This window comes from Cotesia typhae, unplaced genomic scaffold, assembly GCF_013202065.1.
Source record: "Cotesia typhae breed Kobodo isofemale line unplaced genomic scaffold, CoteBio_Ctyphae contig_69, whole genome shotgun sequence".
Taxonomy (NCBI): Eukaryota; Metazoa; Arthropoda; class Insecta; order Hymenoptera; family Braconidae; genus Cotesia; species Cotesia typhae.
In genome coordinates this window covers 1107447-1124034 of record NW_027423763.1, presented here as the reverse complement: position 1 = coordinate 1124034, position 16588 = coordinate 1107447, and the positions used below count along the sequence as shown (strand labels likewise).

At 39.0% G+C, this 16588-nt stretch overlaps 4 protein-coding genes across 4 annotated transcripts; 1 reads left to right on the top strand and 3 right to left on the bottom strand.

Moving 5' to 3' along the window:
• Nucleotides 1-139: 139 nt before the first annotated feature.
• Nucleotides 140-1500, bottom strand: Nd-sgdh (NADH dehydrogenase (ubiquinone) SGDH subunit). Its single transcript, XM_074251196.1, has 3 exons — nt 1341-1500; nt 954-1171; nt 140-518 (listed from the first exon to the last, which is right to left on the bottom strand). The coding sequence occupies exons 1-3, from the start codon at nt 1426-1428 to the stop codon at nt 264-266; spliced, it is 561 nt and encodes a 186-aa protein (XP_074107297.1). The 5' UTR covers nt 1429-1500; the 3' UTR covers nt 140-263.
• A 224-nt stretch (nt 1501-1724) lies between these two features.
• LOC141532703 (uncharacterized) lies at nt 1725-7006 on the top strand. Its single transcript, XM_074251145.1, has 3 exons — nt 1725-1893; nt 2105-2332; nt 2516-7006. The coding sequence occupies exons 1-3, from the start codon at nt 1855-1857 to the stop codon at nt 6251-6253; spliced, it is 4005 nt and encodes a 1334-aa protein (XP_074107246.1). The 5' UTR covers nt 1725-1854; the 3' UTR covers nt 6254-7006.
• A 210-nt stretch (nt 7007-7216) lies between these two features.
• LOC141532706 (uncharacterized) lies at nt 7217-9141 on the bottom strand. The gene is made up of 4 exons (XM_074251148.1): nt 9043-9141; nt 8811-8974; nt 7533-8738; nt 7217-7468 (listed from the first exon to the last, which is right to left on the bottom strand). Exons 2-4 carry the CDS (start codon nt 8972-8974, stop codon nt 7432-7434), a joined length of 1407 nt encoding a protein of 468 aa, XP_074107249.1. The 5' UTR covers nt 9043-9141; the 3' UTR covers nt 7217-7431.
• Nucleotides 9142-9300: 159 nt separating this feature from the next.
• LOC141532704 (MOXD1 homolog 1-like) lies at nt 9301-15487 on the bottom strand. Its single transcript, XM_074251146.1, has 7 exons — nt 14809-15487; nt 11847-11999; nt 11517-11774; nt 11241-11430; nt 10901-11166; nt 10412-10830; nt 9301-10335 (listed from the first exon to the last, which is right to left on the bottom strand). Exons 1-7 carry the CDS (start codon nt 15436-15438, stop codon nt 9861-9863), a joined length of 2391 nt encoding a protein of 796 aa, XP_074107247.1. The 5' UTR covers nt 15439-15487; the 3' UTR covers nt 9301-9860.
• Between the last annotated feature and the right edge of the window lie 1101 nt (nt 15488-16588).

The following is a 16588-nucleotide window of genomic DNA, read 5'->3' as shown; positions in this document are numbered from 1 at the left end:
TAAAAAAACTGCTCTTTTAAAATATGAAAATATACCCTTTTGAAAATCAGCTCCTTATATAATATTAAAAAAAAATATTTTTAGGAAAAACTTATCCTAGAAAATAAAGTAAAAACAATTATTAATTATGGGCTTAAAGTAAACGATAGATTATCAAATAATTTATTAAGACACTGTACAATAAAGAATAGTTGAATCGAACTATATTTCTATGATAACCATTATTTCTAAGCTGTTCAATTTCAGAAACAGTAACAGAGCAATTACTCAAAAGGATGAGAGTACATCAGCTGATCCTTTTCACCCTGGGCCTGTCTTCTGACGTACTGGGCGTTGGTGTAGGGCTCGTAGTAGTAGTACTGGTAGTCAATTCGTTCGTTCATCAGGTTGTGGATTTTGTTCTCCAGTATACGCAGCTTTTGCTTCTCCTGCTCTTCCCAGATGAAAAACATTTGCTTCTCGTATTCTTGCTGGTCTGATGGGAAGACATAGCGGGCTAGCCATCGAGATATTGGATGCTAAAATATTCATTTTGTGTTTCATTATTATTTTTGATATAAATTTTCAGACTTAAAAAATTATTTAACGCAAATATTTATTAAATAATTTTTTTTCAATTTTTTCTTATAAATTTATTCAAGCAATATTAGTAATTATTTTTTTTTTAACAATTCAAACATTTTTTAAACGAGTAAAAAATTTTTTTTTCATTTAAAAAAATTAAATTTTTTATTTTAGTAATTAAGAATAATTTTTATTGGGAAAATTAAAATTTATTTAATTTTCTAACTGAAAATATTAAATAAAAAATTATTATAATTGTATTTATAGTTTTTTAAAGCTTCTATTTTTTAAAATAAATTTTTCTCGCTAAAATTAATTAGTTAAAAAATTAAAATAATTAAATAGTCCTAATTTAAAAAAAAAAAAAAAAAAAAAAAAAAAAAAATTACCCGATAATACTCCCAATGTTTAGGCTCATAACCTTCAGGAATTTCCATGAGCGTAGCGGGTCCAATAAAAATATTAATGCAAAAAACGGCAATCGAAATTGGAATCACTCCTAGCAAGGTGTAAAAATGCAGCAAGTCCTTTGTTTTATGCCAGTGCCAACGAGATGGTCCGAGGGGAAAAAGTCGATGGTGACCACCGGACATGTATCTAGTGACCGCTGAAAAAAATAAATTAAAATCTAGATAATTAATTATGACAAAATTAAATCATAACAACAAGAATTGTTTTGGTTAGAATTGCGTAACGCCATTGCTTGAAAATAATATCCTAAAAAAATCAACCTCAAGTTCAAGAATTTAAAAGAAGAACTAAAGAATTTAACTCACCATTTTGTAGAGGCTGACTTGGTTTTATTAACTTGTTTGCAGACAGAATCTTTCCTGCATTACGGAGGAGTCCACTCCACGCCGCCATGTTTTAGATTCCGATCGACAAGTGCGGTAGAAAATATATTCACTAAATTCTAGAAGAGAACTTTTTGATTGGTGGTGACATCTGTGAGAGGAAAATTAAGTTTCATGGTAAGGAAGAACTTGCAGGTGGCGCGTCAGGTGCGGAAACATTAGAATGACCCTTAGTGTAGCGGTCATTGATAGTAGCGCGTCTTACCTGAACTGCAGGAGATTCCCAGAATTATTTCACGTTTCTCTAACAAGATGGCGGCTCAGAATAAATGGAAAAGGGAAAAAAAATATATACATAACCACTGATAAAGCTAGAAGCTAAAAATAAACAAACCAACAAAGTAATTAAGTGTCAAATAATGATTTTAATAACAATAAACGCGCATAAGAGCTAAGTTATTTTAAATAATAACTTAGATCCTTAGAATTAGTGATAATGACCAGTGAAACAAAGGAACAGATCAATGATGACGATGTAAGAAATTTAATATTTTTTTTTTTTTTAGTAATTATAATTAATTATCCTGGTTAGAAAAAATAATTTTAAATGATAGATTATTTTTATTTATTATAAAAAGAATTTTAAAGTATTGAAAATATTCAGAAGTATTTAAAGTAATTAGAGTTTATGTTATTTGCATAGAATTTTTTTTTTATATAAGTACGATGCGTGTTTTGGTTTGTAGCTCTCTAAAACCGATGAAAACAGCCTGAGTTCTTCGATAAGCTTGAGTATCGGCGAATGTTCCGTCCGGTTGAGAGAAAAGCCTCCGGTTGTTAATCAGGAGCCGCAACAGAATGATGGAAAATGGTGGGTTAAGAAACCTAAGGTGGAAGAACCAAGAGCTAGAGTTTCTAAGGATGCTACGCATTCTTCGATGAAGGAGTTTCTTGAGAAAGAAAAAATGTGCAAGGTAATTTACAATTTTAATAAAAAATTAATCAAGAATTATTTTGAATCTTTTAAACTATAATTTATAATCCTAAAAAGAATAATTAATTTAATTATTGATTTGTCTTTGAAATTGTTTATATTTTTAATTGCAGGCTTTCATAAAATCATTAAATTTAATATTTAAATGTTTTTAAATTTTCAGCTTCAAAATAACACATCAAAAGACAAAGATGACACCCTCTGCGACATCTTAGCATCAACAGCCTTCGACAAATACCCATCAGACTTCGAGAACGCGACTGACGAGGACATTGGAAGTTTCCTGGAAGAAATGAGCAAAATAGCAGGCGCTCTTAGCCCGAATTCTGCCCCCGAACGCACAAAATCAACAGAATCCAGCAAAATAACAACCGAAGAAGAAAAATCAGTGGAAGAACTCCTGGAAGAAGCTGAAAAACTTGTCCGCGAGAACGTAGGGCTCTCCAAAAGTGCTTCCAGATCAGACACTCTGGTCCCGGATGAGAAATCCCGGTCAGCAGACGACCTGGACCGGGCCCATAACCTGGAGGACGACATCTTCCAGCTGATCGAGCAAGAAGTCCACCGGGAGATCCGCAAGAGTCCAAGGAGCCCGAAAAAGACGTCCCCTAGTCCTGACTGCGAGGTAGTTTACGAAAATGTGAATTTGAAACCTCCTAAAGGACTTGGACTGCAACGTCAGCGGTTCGAAGAGCAGAAGGTCGAAGTTTCCAGTTCTTCTGATCTGGATGATCCCATAGAGCGTCACTCCAAGTCTGAGGATATCAAGAACACCAAGAAAGCCAGCCAGGATGACCAGAACCTCAGGAAGGAGATCACTGATGTTGACAAGGACTTCTTTGATGACTTGCTACGAAGATCACGGGACAAAGCCGAGGGAAAGATTTCCTCCAGCTCGAGTTTTGGCCAGGAAGACTTCTCGCACTTCCTGAAGATTCTCCAGCATCAAGATCACAGTGATCTTGCCAAGCCTTCAGCTGAAAGCTTGATCACTTGTCTGCCCAATGATCCCAAGAATTCAACCTACCCGGAGAAGGAAATCACGGAGATTCTAGAGCGCGAGCTGTCCAAGGTTGCTGAAGACCGTAAAGAAGGAAGTGTTAAACGAGGTAAGTCGTCAGATAATTCACGATTGTCGAGAAAATCTAGCCGAGATCGGGGTATTGATATTAAAAAAGTCATTAATAATCAAAACGAGTTATATTCTGTGGGATTGACTCCCAGGTTAGAGTTATTTGCTGACGCTATTCCTAAATTGATTGCCGAAAAAACAGACTCCGCTTTTAGTGACAAGTCTGCAGTACCGGGTGATAAATTGCCGACTGATAAATCTGTACCGACGGATAAATTTTCTAGCCAAGACTTAAACCTTCAAATAGTTCCCGTAAATTTAGCGACTAAGAGTAGTAATTTTGTGAATAAGATTAAGAATTCAAAGCCTGAAGCAAAAGGTTTGGGCCCTTCGAAAAGCTGCGATCAGTTGTCGAGACCAATGAAGTCCTTTCGTTCTTTGGATGACATTAATTCGCGAACAGATGCCAAAAAATTACCGCCAAAATCAAAGCGAACTTCTTCTTCGACGAATATCAGTATTAAGCCGAACCTTACAACACTAGCGTCCAGGGTTAAGTTTTCAGTGAAACCGGTGAAGAACCGTCCGTTAAAAAGAAGCGATTCCGCGGATGGGAGGAATTCATTAGCGGGAGGAGATTCTAAGTTAAACTTTAGGAGAGACGACTGGGAGGTGCTGTTTAATGAGGAGAAGCACAAGAATGTGCTGCTGAGAAATCAGATCGAGGCAGAAGCTAGGCAGTACAAGCAACAGATCGAGGGGATGAGGGTGTCGTTTGAAGAAGAGCTTTTTGCGGTAAAGAAGGCTAATATCATTTTGAAGGCGCAAATTGATGAGTTAAGTTTGAAGAGAACTGAAGTTCCGATAAGTTCTAAGGGAGATACGAGAGTTTTGCTGTTAGAAAAGGAGCTGGAGAAGCAGGAGAGCTTGCTGAAGACTTATGAAGTGGAGAACAAGCGGCTGATGGCGGAGGCGAAGAAGTTCCAGGAGGAAAAGCGGGTTTGGGAGAAAGGGGAGAAGAAAGAGGTGAGGAATCTTGAGGATGAGACCCTTAAGTTGAATGATATTATAAAAGACCTGAGGGAAGAGATCTTGAAGTTCAATTTTGAGGTTTCGGATCTGAGACAGAAGAACAGTGAGGCTGCGATGAAGAATGATGACCTTCAGCAGCAAAATAGCTTGGTTTGTGAGGAGCTTAGTATGTACAAAGAGCAGTTGAAGACCAAAGACAAGTTTATTAGTGAAAAATTGAGCGCTTGGAGCTCGGAAGAAGCCGAGAGTCGGAGGCGGATGGAGGAAATGCGGATTGAGTTGAATTCTAAGAACGAAAAGCTCAAGTTTGCTAATGAGGAGCTTAGAAGGTTCCATGAAGTGATTGGACCTTTGGAGAAAGAGCTGCTGGACTTGAGGACTCGCGAGCAGAGTTTGTTGGAGAAGATTCAAGTGTCGAGGAGCCATGTTGAACGTGAGAAGGTTCTGACTCAGAAGCTGAAGGACCAGGTGATTCTGGACAACAAGAAGATCTTGGATCTTAATAGACAAGTTAGGGAAATGGAACGGATTCTTAAGCGGAAGAATCCTGATTCGGTTTCCGCGTTGATTCTTACAGCAAAGTCTGACAATGAAAGGATTAATATTGAGAAGGTAAGGCTGCTTGAGGACAGAATTGCGTCTCTTGAAGGGGAGATTCGTGCGAAAGAAGAGTATGGACAGGAGAAACTGTCGGAGTTGCAGGAGAAGTTTGTGGAGATGAAGGAGAAGTACGCGAATCAGGTCAAGGATCTGGAGGACAAGCTTAAAGAGGGAAGCCAGCGAGAGAAGGTAAGGATAGACGCGTCGGTTCAGGTGGCGCCATCTGTGGAGAGTCGAGGAAGTGAGGCACGGCGAGATTCTGAAGAGAAACGAGAGAGGAGAGATTCTAAGAGTGGAAAGGTCGCTAAGGAAGATGCGCATTTGCTGGCTACCATAAGGGGCTTGAAGATGGAGCTGCAGGGCAAGGATAAGATGTTCGGGAAGCTGACTAGGGAAATGGCGGAGCTCCAGAAGCTCAATCGAATGCTGCAGAAGGAGCGCGAAAAGCTGGTGAATGATAGGAAGAACTTCAAGATTGATGACAGGAAAATTTCTAATTCAGGATTGATGAAGAATGAAGATCACAATTCTAATTATCAAAATGGACATGTCAATGGCAAGCTGACGGGTTCGACATCCAGGTTGTACGATCCTTCGGTGTATTCAGAAAATGGAGAAGATGGAAAACGCCTGCAGGAGGAGAACGAGTTCTTGAAGGAGGAATTGGCGAAAGTGAACAAGGAGTTTTTGGGACTGAAGACTAAGAGGCTTCATGACTTGAATCTGCTGCAGGATGAGCATGATCGGGAACTGGCGGAGTTGGTTAAGGAGTACAGTGATAAATTTGGAGATTCTAAGGTTGTGAAGCTTCAAGGACAGATTAGCAATCAAGGAGCTGTGATTGGGCGGCTGAAGGAACAAATTGAGGAGTTGAAGGACTACAAGGAGCAGGTTTTGGTTCTTAAGGTCGAAAGGGAGCACTTGGAGAACAAAGTCAAGGTTCTCAATGAGAAAGTCAAGTATTTGTCGACTCCTGGGACGGAGCAGCTGCAGCTTCTGCAGGAGAAGATCACCATTTTGCAGCAGAGACACGAGAGCAGGGAAATGACGCTGCAGAACCTGGTGAGGGAGCTGCTGAGGAGCAAGACTCAGTGCCGGGATTGCCGAGGTGAGAAAGGGAAGAACAGGCAGTTGTGCTACTTCAGGCAGGAACTTGATCATATCTTGGCGATGCTTCAAGAAATCGCCAATGTTTAGGATAATTTATAGGTTATTTTATATTTAGAGTTTGACTAGATCTTTTTATAATTTCGCCGTCTGTTTTGAGTTACTTTTTTTGAGGATTTAAGTGATAGCGAGCCAAAATACCTGATGTCCAACCGATCGGTCCATTTAGTCTTAATGGGTGCAATCAAAATGGAGTTTTGGTAGTTTGATCGGTTGGAGTCACTGCCAAAGATTATGCCGAGTTTTATTTAACTATCTGGAAGATCTTGTTTTATCCGTAATTCAGATCTGCCAGAACAAAAAAAAAAAAAAAAAAAAAGAATCTTGCCATGAAATTTTATTTTTAATAATCAAGTTGATCTTCCAAAAGTAGATGAACTTTCACATTTCGTGTGTAATAGTATAATTTAATTCCTTGATAATAAATCTAGATATTCCTTATTTATTTTAAAAATAATATATTTTTGAGTATTTTATATTAGACTAAGAATCATCATACATGTTGATTAACTATTTATATTTATAGAAAATTTCAACTGATAGGTTATAATTGACACGATCAACGAATTTCACGCTCAAAAACATTCTTTTTCACTTTAACTAGGCACAAACAACGGACTACCGTTTCTATCAATAATTATCAGTATTGCACATATTGTTTGTTATTGTCTAGCTTTAATAATAAATGTACAAAGTCTTCAGTTATTTATAATTCATTGCTATTTTACTGGATTGGATGGTTTGTGAATCTAATATCTATTAAATAAAATGTTTTAAAATTTATTATTGAAACTTTATCGAGTTTTTTTTCCTCAACCTTGCAAGTAATTCACTACAAAATGGCGAAGTCTGGAATTAAAATGGCCGTCAGAACTTGCATGCAGCGCTCTTGTGGCAGTTTCCGTAAACTAGGCCTAGAAATTGACGTAGGTAAGTTCGAAAATTGGAGTAGGGGAAAGGATTTTTCAATTTTTGAATAAACAAGAGGTAATGTAAGACACAAAAAATATTTATTTATTCATCAATAACAGGATACAGAGAACTCCACTAAATATATAATATATAATATATAGTTACAATTTTTAATGAGTAATAATAATCTGGCTGCAAATATTTTTGGACGTACAGGACTAGTTAGGATTTAGGCCAGAATATAGATAAATATAGAGTGCCAGAATTGCCAGTTATATTTCAGCTTAAGATAATGTTTACCAGGCTGCAAGACGTGCTTGGGGGATAATGGACCTGTAACAGAGATAAATGACCATCAGTACTGCAGAAGAGTTTCAAAAAAAATTTTTTAAATTACCTGAAGTTGCTAGCCTTGCCCTGGAAGATAGAAGCAGCGTAGATAGTGAACAAACCAGCCACCAGAGCCTGTTTGATAAACTCGAAGTCAGATTTATCACTGATTTCTGGTAACTTGAGGTAGTTAAGTCGGATCTGATCTCCTGATACCCTGATTGTATCAGCCTTGCGATCAGCAGTTAGCCATTCTCGAGAGATGGATTCCCGTCGAATCCGGCTGACCAACGAAGCATGTTGAGTATTGTTGTCACGGATTCTCCGTTCATCTCGAGTTTCGCGTGCTTGTGAGCTTTCTGCTTCACGTTTTCCTAGACTTTCTGCTCTAGTAGCAGAGAAACGTTGATCCCGTGCATCACGTCCCCGGATTTCTGATACCCTGCGTTCGTCGCGAACTCTAGATGCTTCAACGACTCGTCGTTCACGTGAATCTAGCGACCTTGAAGTCACACGACGTTCATCTCGTGATTCGCGAGCTCGAAAAGCTTCAACAATTCGTCGCTCCCGTGAATCTTGCAGTCTAGAAGCCATACGACGTTCATTTCGCGATTCACGAGCTTGTTCAAGACGTCTAGTTGATTCGCGAGCTTGATCAAGACGTCTAGTTGATTCACGGGCTCGAGAAGCCTCGCCAATTCGTCGTTCACGTGAATCTAGTGATCTAGAAGCCAAACGACGTTCATCTCTTGATTCACGAACTCGAGAAGCTTCAGCAGAACGTCTGTCGCGAGTTTCTGATGATCTTGATGCTACACGACGTTCGTCTCGTGATTCACGAACTCGAGAAACTTGAGCAAGTCGTCTCTCAACTGCTCTAGAATCTACCCGTCGATCTCGTGAAACGTCTCGGTTCCGCAGATCCTGAACTCGAGTCTCCTCAATTCGTCGATCCCGAACTGAAGCCCGGATTTCTCCGCGATTTTGACGGCTTCGGACGTCGATTCTAGCACGATTCTCCAATTGCCTGTCGCGATTCAGTCTTTGGCTCTCTCTTAAGTTTCTGCTCAGTCTTCGACTCTCCAACCGAGCATCGATTTCTCGACGAGCTAATCGTCGTGCATCGACGCGGTCTAGGGATCTGGATCTTGATATTCTTGATTGATCCAGTTTGTAGGGGTCGATTCGGTGGTCAAATTCAAGTCCTTTGGCAGCCGGGTCGTCACCGAGCGATCGGAAGATCATGGCTAGCTCGTTTGGGCAAGCGTCAACTCTGGGATTCATGATTAAGGAGCAATTAGAAGTTATCAAAGGAATTAAACATGATAAATGTTTAATTACTTACTCGTGCGGCGCAGTGTGCTTTAGCTCAGGTCCAGCCAGGCTTCCAGATCTTCCAGCTCGGTCTCTGGACACCAGGCCCAGAGTCATGCAAGCCAGTGACACCACCATCAGACCAACATATTGCCAGGAACGAACTGGTAGAACTGTGAATCGTGTTCGCCTCATCTGCAAGGAAGATTAATTAGTAGAAATTAGTGATGATGATGGTGATGATGGTGTAATGGAATACTTACTGTTAAATAGTTGCCACTTGTCGATTGTCGGTTCCTCGGTTGAGAATGGAAGGATACTCCACCAATGTCCCGAGTACTCTGATGCTCCAGCAAAGAAAACCCGCGTATTTATACTCTCGATCCAGTGTGAGAGCTATAATTCAATTTAATTCCAATCGGGAGTTATCAGCGGTGAACACATGCGACCACCTTTTGCTTGGTGAGCCGTGCATTTAACCATAAATGTGGGGGCGTAATGTACCGGTTAAGAATCCGAAGCAATCATTCTCTTTTCAGATGCTCTGTCCAATCAGCCGGAAAATTGGGTACTCTATTTTTAAATGATCAGTATTGAAAAGTGTCCTTTATATAATTATTTATGAAGCATCTGGTGGTGTTGATAAGCTGGAATCGGTCAAGGTTGCTAAAAATAGACTCTTGGGTGGTATTGATTTGAAAGTTTAGATTTTGAGACAAAAGTTTCATTTTAGATATGTTTTATTTAAAAATAGCTTTTAACTTTACATTAAAATAAATAAAATAAGATGTCAGATATAAAATAATATTGATTTTAAGAAATTTAACACTTAAAATGTACACGGAGAAATTAAATCCTGGTGAATAATAAAAATAATATTCTTTTGTAAATCTTATGCTTGATAGCTCTTAAGTTATCTTATAAATAAATATGTACAAATGGAATCTCATGTTTATATTTCTTTTTACAAAATTACCTTTGAAGGCAAATCAACTTAACTCTAGCGGAATTCTATAATAAATAGACTACAAATAATATAATCTGATCTTAAACTAAAAATATACAAATCAAAACTGGCCGATCAGCAGAAGAACCCCAACAAGGCAAAAATGATGACCAAGCTTGGAAGAATTTTGATCCCTGCAGAAGTGACGACTTTTTTCGAGCAGACGGTTATTTTTGGCTCCACCAAAGCAGTGTAGTTCGGAAACTCCCTGACTAGTGAAGGCAACGCCAATTTATCGTCGCGCCTGCGGCAGAAGGTCATGTGCCTGCCTCGGTAGAAACTTCGCTCGATACTCCTGGCAAGGAGTTCCTCAGTCCAGGGCAAGTTTTGGAGATGTTCTGCCAAAGTCCTGCCGCGGAACTCTTCTGGGTTGTCAATCACAAGCCTGGTGAAGATGACGTCCTCATCTTCCGTATCCGAAAAGTCGTCCATGGCCTTCAAAGCAGACTGAGCTTCTCTGATCATCTCTTGGTCCACTTCATCTCTGGGTCTGATCGCGGGGTAAACTGGAAGTTGCTGGACTGTAGACGGCTGCATCACTCCGTCAGTTCTGCAAAAAAGCGAATTAGTCAGCATTAATCCTAATTAACGAAAAGTTAACATTGTCGTTAAGATTGGAAGCTTACCCAGACGTCAGGAAGAGCTTCTCCAAATTCTCCAAAGTAACTCCCTTGAAGTCATAGACCCCGAGGGTCTTGAAGAAATCCTTTGGTGGAGACGTGCTGTAGCAGCCTGCCAATTGAGTTCGCGGATAATAAACCACAAAAGCCAGGCACATTTCCTGTGTGGCGGCGTATCCGCCCATAGTCGGCCGCGTTCTATCTTCAGTTCCGTAAACGCATTCTGTGACCAATTCATCACCCGGTAGGATTTTAACTTCCTCCTGCAAACTGTGGGATTGCTGGTAATCGAAATCAAAACGATTCTCCCTGACAATGTGCGGGAGTTCTTTGCCCTCTCTGATGTGCTTAAGGCTCATCTTCCTTCCTGCCAGATGCGAGTGGAGGACAACAGACACCGCATTGACTCCTTCTTTTGGGAGCAGCTGAAAAGATCATTCAAAGTTAATCAGCATTGTTCAATTCAAACTAGGTGATTGTTCAATTCAAACTTACCGCGTCGGTACAGCGGGTGTCGCAGTAACCAGCTGTTGCATATTCCTTCTGCTTCGGCGGGATAAGATGCAACGGAGACACGGCTATCCCCGAAACGAATATCCCCGCTTCTTGCGGCCGGAGTTCCGAGGTCAAATGGAGCCTCACTCCGCTGCTATCAACAGCTTTCTTCAGACTTGGGTTGTTGTAATGCACCTGCAACATATAGTACGAGCCTTCTTGGTGCTCAGCCACTGGTAGTCCCACATGTTCCGGCAGCCAATCACCTGGAAAAGATTACCATCATCATTAGTCGGTATTTAAGAAGACAACTTCAAGATAATCTATCAATGGAGCCTACCTTTGCTGCCGCGGGTCCAAACGACGATAGGTTGGATGCAAGAGTCCCACTCTCTGGGCATGATCGACGTATAGCAAGCAGTCCCAACGATCCGCGCGTGTTCTTTCAACGTCGGGGATGTAGAGGCGCATTCGTAGAGGATTATGTGATGGACCAGGTCTTCGTTGCCTTTGTCTATCAGCGGCTCATACTGCAATATGATTTGGATTAGCATCGAAGGACAATTTGGATTAGAAGTAGAAGTAGAAGATTAAGTGCTAAGTGTAAGATGCTCACCCCGATCATATGGTGCTTCTCTCTGACTGGAGCTGCGAAAATCTTGCACCAATAGACAGTATTGTCTTTTCCGTCCACGGCGAATTGATTCAACTTGACGTCCCAGTGCCTGACACCAACAGACTTAGCAGGTGCTTTTCTGTCCGCTGGCGCTCTGATTCTCAGTTTGCGGGATCCTCGGTGCTCATGGTGCCAAACCGGGGTGCTCAATTCGGGGTCTGACTCGTGCATCGCCCAGATCACCCTCACACTGTCTTCCTATAAAGATGAAGATAAAAATTGCCAATTATTGGAAGCTTGGAGCTGAAGGAAAACTATTAGATAACGTACGGTTAAGTGATAATCGTCTGGATCGCAGGTTTGCCATGCCCGTGAGAACGTAACCGAGGTGTGGGTGTCGTTCTGAAAGCCCTCGAGTATCTTAACATCTTGGAAGGCGTCTGCGATCGGAGATGCATTGGCATCATCATCACCGTGTGAATCCTAAAAAAAAAAAAAAAAAAAAAAAAAAAAAAAAATGAATATGAGTGTCTATTGAGTAAGAAGATCCAGAATTGTAAAATCTCGTGGGAATTCTATTGGGACGAATTGGGGCTTAGATACACAAAGAGTTAATGGAAAATCCCAGGTTTTAAATCGAGGCTCACTACCTGCAGACAGCTTTGAGGTTTTATGGGATCTAAGTATCTCATAAATTAAACTTGTACCTGTTAATATGTTAGGGTCTTGAGCTCTTCCTGCGAATAACGAATCTAACTTGCGTCATACTCCGCAATTCCGTCACGGATCGAAGGATGTTAATGTGTTAACTCTTTGTTAACTTGTTAACTCATTGATTTTAATCGCGATTATTCACTTCTGCCGCTAATTAGTCACAATGCTCGGTTCAAGGCCAGGATAATATGATTCGAAGCTTTGTAGGCGAGAGGATTAGAAGGATTAGAACGGACCTGACTGATGACCAGCAGATTAGGTCATTGCGTCAAGCTAGTACTAGCATGCTCTAGTCTTTCTAATGCGGAAAGAATGGAAGGGAAGTTGATGGAGTGGCATTGAAGAAAAACACAACATGATTGGGTATACACCCAATCAAGATGGCATCTATATGATCCGTGTGTGTAAGCACAAGGTACGAGGTATGTATGTTTCATTTTATTGATACGACCGGTTTACATACCATAAGAACACCAGTCGTAAATCATCGCCTGGATTATGTCAGGATGTCACTTCAGGTATGCTAATGAGTACACCCTCTTTGAATTACTTTTATTGCATGCTATCCTTTGATATTCTCGAGATTTAGATTTAGGATTGTGTTTTATTCACGAGGAGAAGGGGATTCATGGGAAATATGGGTGCGTTGAGAACTGGGATGGAAACAATTAAATTATTCACGACAAGTAAAACTATTTTAGTTATCATATCATCATTTTTTATGGTTTTTAATTGTTTGGTTGATTTATTGGTGAGGCAAAAATAAGTTTAAGGGAGATTTGATTCTTGAGAGCAATTAAAAATAATATACTCGAATATATCTGATAGAGATCTCGGGAAGAGTGCAAAATACGTTATTTGGCATGAGACCACTGGTTGCTTGTCCAACCGGCCCAAGGCCTCCAGACACGTCGGCCCCCCGTTGAGACTCTTCTATTCCCTTTGCCAAAGAAATACCAATATGTATATCCACATGGAAGGAAATTTTTTGATAAATTCATGAGAAAAATTTAATTTTTCAATCTTAAATAAAAAATGATGATTCATTTTAATTTTCCAAATTTATAATTTTTAATTTTGGCGCTCTAAAAATTATTGGTGATTTTTAAAGAAAATTTCTTACTTCCTTTTTCTCCTTTCCAAAAATAATTACATCAATTAAAACCTTCCCGAATTATTCTACCATAAATCCTTTAATTTTTACAACCGTTACTTCCGTTTTGCCTCAACACCTATAACTCCTGCATTTCGAATTTTTCCCTCTAAATAATTTCCGAAAGAACAAAAGAAGCCCTGGATGCAAATTCGGTCTAGACCGAAGCAATAATTGCATAAATTGAAATTTGCGTCACTACTCAGCGAGGCTCGGGAACAATTCAATTGAAATGGCTGAAAAAGCAACCGAAGGCTGTCTATCAATGGGATCTGACTTAGGCATGACGGAGGATACCCCCTGGACCCAATCGAGCGGATTCCGGTCGGGTGGATTCAAATCTGGCCATCTGCGGGGCATCCATCAACTGGGCCTCGGATCCCGAAAGAAAAAACAATAAAATGAATTGACGGGAGATCATTATCGAGATCAAGACGGAAAAGGATAATAGTATTGGTACCGTTTTAAGGGATATAAGGTAGATAGACACGGTCAGTGGAATAAAAAATAAGACTTATTACGTATTTTATCTCAATCTAAAGTTGTTATTTGTTTTTTTATTCAAAATGTCGCTTATATTAGTGGATAGTTGCCGAGATGGAAATAAATTTAATTAAGATTAGCCGTTCTCCGAACCGAGTTGAGAATCTGTTAAAGAATTTAAGAAATACAGGTTATGTCTGACCTCCGGCTCCTTTTATCTCACTCACTATTTTGTTATCTAATTCCCATAAAGATAAACCACTAAACTATTATTTCTCACAAAAACCCCTCGAGAAGGCGAATAATCTGGAATTCAGGTGTCTTTTGTTTAAAGAATCAACTATTCCATAAAAAAAAACGCCCTTTGTCCCCATAAAATTCCGTCCTCCGGCTTCTTAATCTTACTTTAATTCATCCTCTTTTTATTCATTTTCACCTTCCCCTTCTCCAGATCTTATACTCTCTTTTTTCTTTCTTACTCTTTTGTTGGGCCCGGTTTAGTTACCAACTCTTTTCTCTTTTTGCAGTGACAGGTTCCAAATAACCGAGAACGCTGAATAAAACCAGATACTCAAAAACACTTAATCTACACTTTGTGTTTTAAATGTTTACAATTTTTTTTAAGGAAAAAATTTTATTTTTCCCAAAATTTTGGGTTTTTATCGATAAACTACACAGAAAAAAAATTCAATTTAGCCAAGAAAATTTTTTTTTTCTAAAAAAATTTTTTTAATTTAAAATTTTGAACAAAATATCACAGATACAAAAAATCTTTATTTTTCTCAGCCAATAAAATTAAAAATTAAATATTTAAATATTGGCGCGTAATTTTATGGCGGGAAAAATTTTCAAAATTTGTAAAAATAAAATAAAGCATGAAATATTAAAGCTAAATCTTTTTAAACTTCCAAAATCAAGACGGAAAAAATAAAGTATATTTACCAAAAGATTGACGACACCAGAATGGTCATCCACCCAGGTCAGAATAATATCCGCTCCCTTCATATGTCCATTGTCATTAAACCCAATCCCAACGTACCCCTTAGTCTTAGCAGTGACTCTAAAATCAACGGTCTCTTCTCCAGAAATGTCCCATTCCAGCAGGACATCACCAAGGTCATCCAGGACCTCATGCCTGGTAAAATTGAGCTTATTGTTCAAATCACCCCTGCGAACCCGCTTCTGTCTCTTGATTTCCCCTTTAACAAAACTCGGCTGGAAAACTTCTTTAGTCTTCTTACTGACACTTCTCTTCCTCCTTCCAAAGCCCTCCAGCAATTCCAGCATCCGATTGCTCTTAACCAGCTCAAAGTCTCTATCCTGGTTCTGTTCCTTGAGATTAGGAACCTCAAGGCCATCCTTGTTGAGAATCTCGCTCTTAAAATACTTTTTTCCAATGGTCCAGTTGTCATCGACATCTAGCTTTTGTTTCTTGTAATCCCCGATTTTAAAAGGCACCTTGGGGGCTCTTCTGGCCCTGGGTCGCATCGCCTGGTCCATGTCTTCGACATAGAGGTCCAGGAGGTCTGCCTTGACGGCCAGGAAAAGCGTCAGGAAAATCCACACTTTCATTGTCACTTTATCAAAACATTTCTTCACTAAATTTAAATTCACTCTTCACTATTCGACACTGACATGTTCAACGTACGACAGTTGTGCCGGTACTAATTTAAACACGCGTCTCTGTGGGTTTCCTACCAAGAATTACATACACACACATGCACACCAATACACACCCAGGCGGTGTGAAGCATCAGGCATCAGTTTCCGAGCCGAATTGACGCAGCTGCTTACCTGTTTAGCTTCGGGACTACTCGGTCGCCTTCGGCTACAACTGCTGTTTGTTCACAGCCCCCGAAATTCAACGCAAACCGTTGGGCCTCTAAGGCCCTCTAGGGCCCTCCCCACTCCTCAAAGTTTCTTTGTCTGACTAATGGACAGCCAAGTGGATCTTAGGCTGGTTTTAACTTCAGGCCCTCCGGCGAAATCTCCCGGCTACCGTTTATTTTAATGACAATTGTCTTGGGCCTGATATCAGGTAGGACTAATGTAATATGTAATATGTAATCTATTGCATATTCTTTTTATACTGGAGATTCTCGAGCCTGTTTCGATTACATGTACGGGAATTTATTTTACTTCTCAGGTATAAAATCGGTAAAGCCTGTTTATTTTGTCGAATAGAAGTTTGGATGGAATTTTGGGAATAATGGGACTCGAGAAATTGCAATGTTTTCTGGGAATTTTTTTTTTTTTTTTTTAACATCTTGAGGAATACGGGCTGGCTTCAGATGAGGAAAATTTCGGATGATTTTTTTAAGTTATAGTTATTTTAAACGACTTAAAGATTTTTTAAAGTTAGATTTAACTTCAAAAATTTTTAATTGATTTTATTTATATTGTTGGAAAAAATTGCGGAATTTTTTATTTTATTTAATAAAAATAAAAAATTGTTGGAAATTGCAAATTTTAAAGATTGAAAAATTAAAATAACCTTTTTAGTTTTATAAAATATTTTTTTATTATTCTAAAAAAATTGTATAAATATTTTTTTTAATTTTTAAAAGTAACTTTTTTGATAAATTCTCTAAATAATAATTTATTTGTTCAAAAATCCTAAAAATTGCTGTATAGAATTTAAATTTCGTAAAATTTAATTACAATTAATTTTATTTAATTAAACTTGGAATTTTTAGATATTTTAAAAACTTTTAAGCCAACA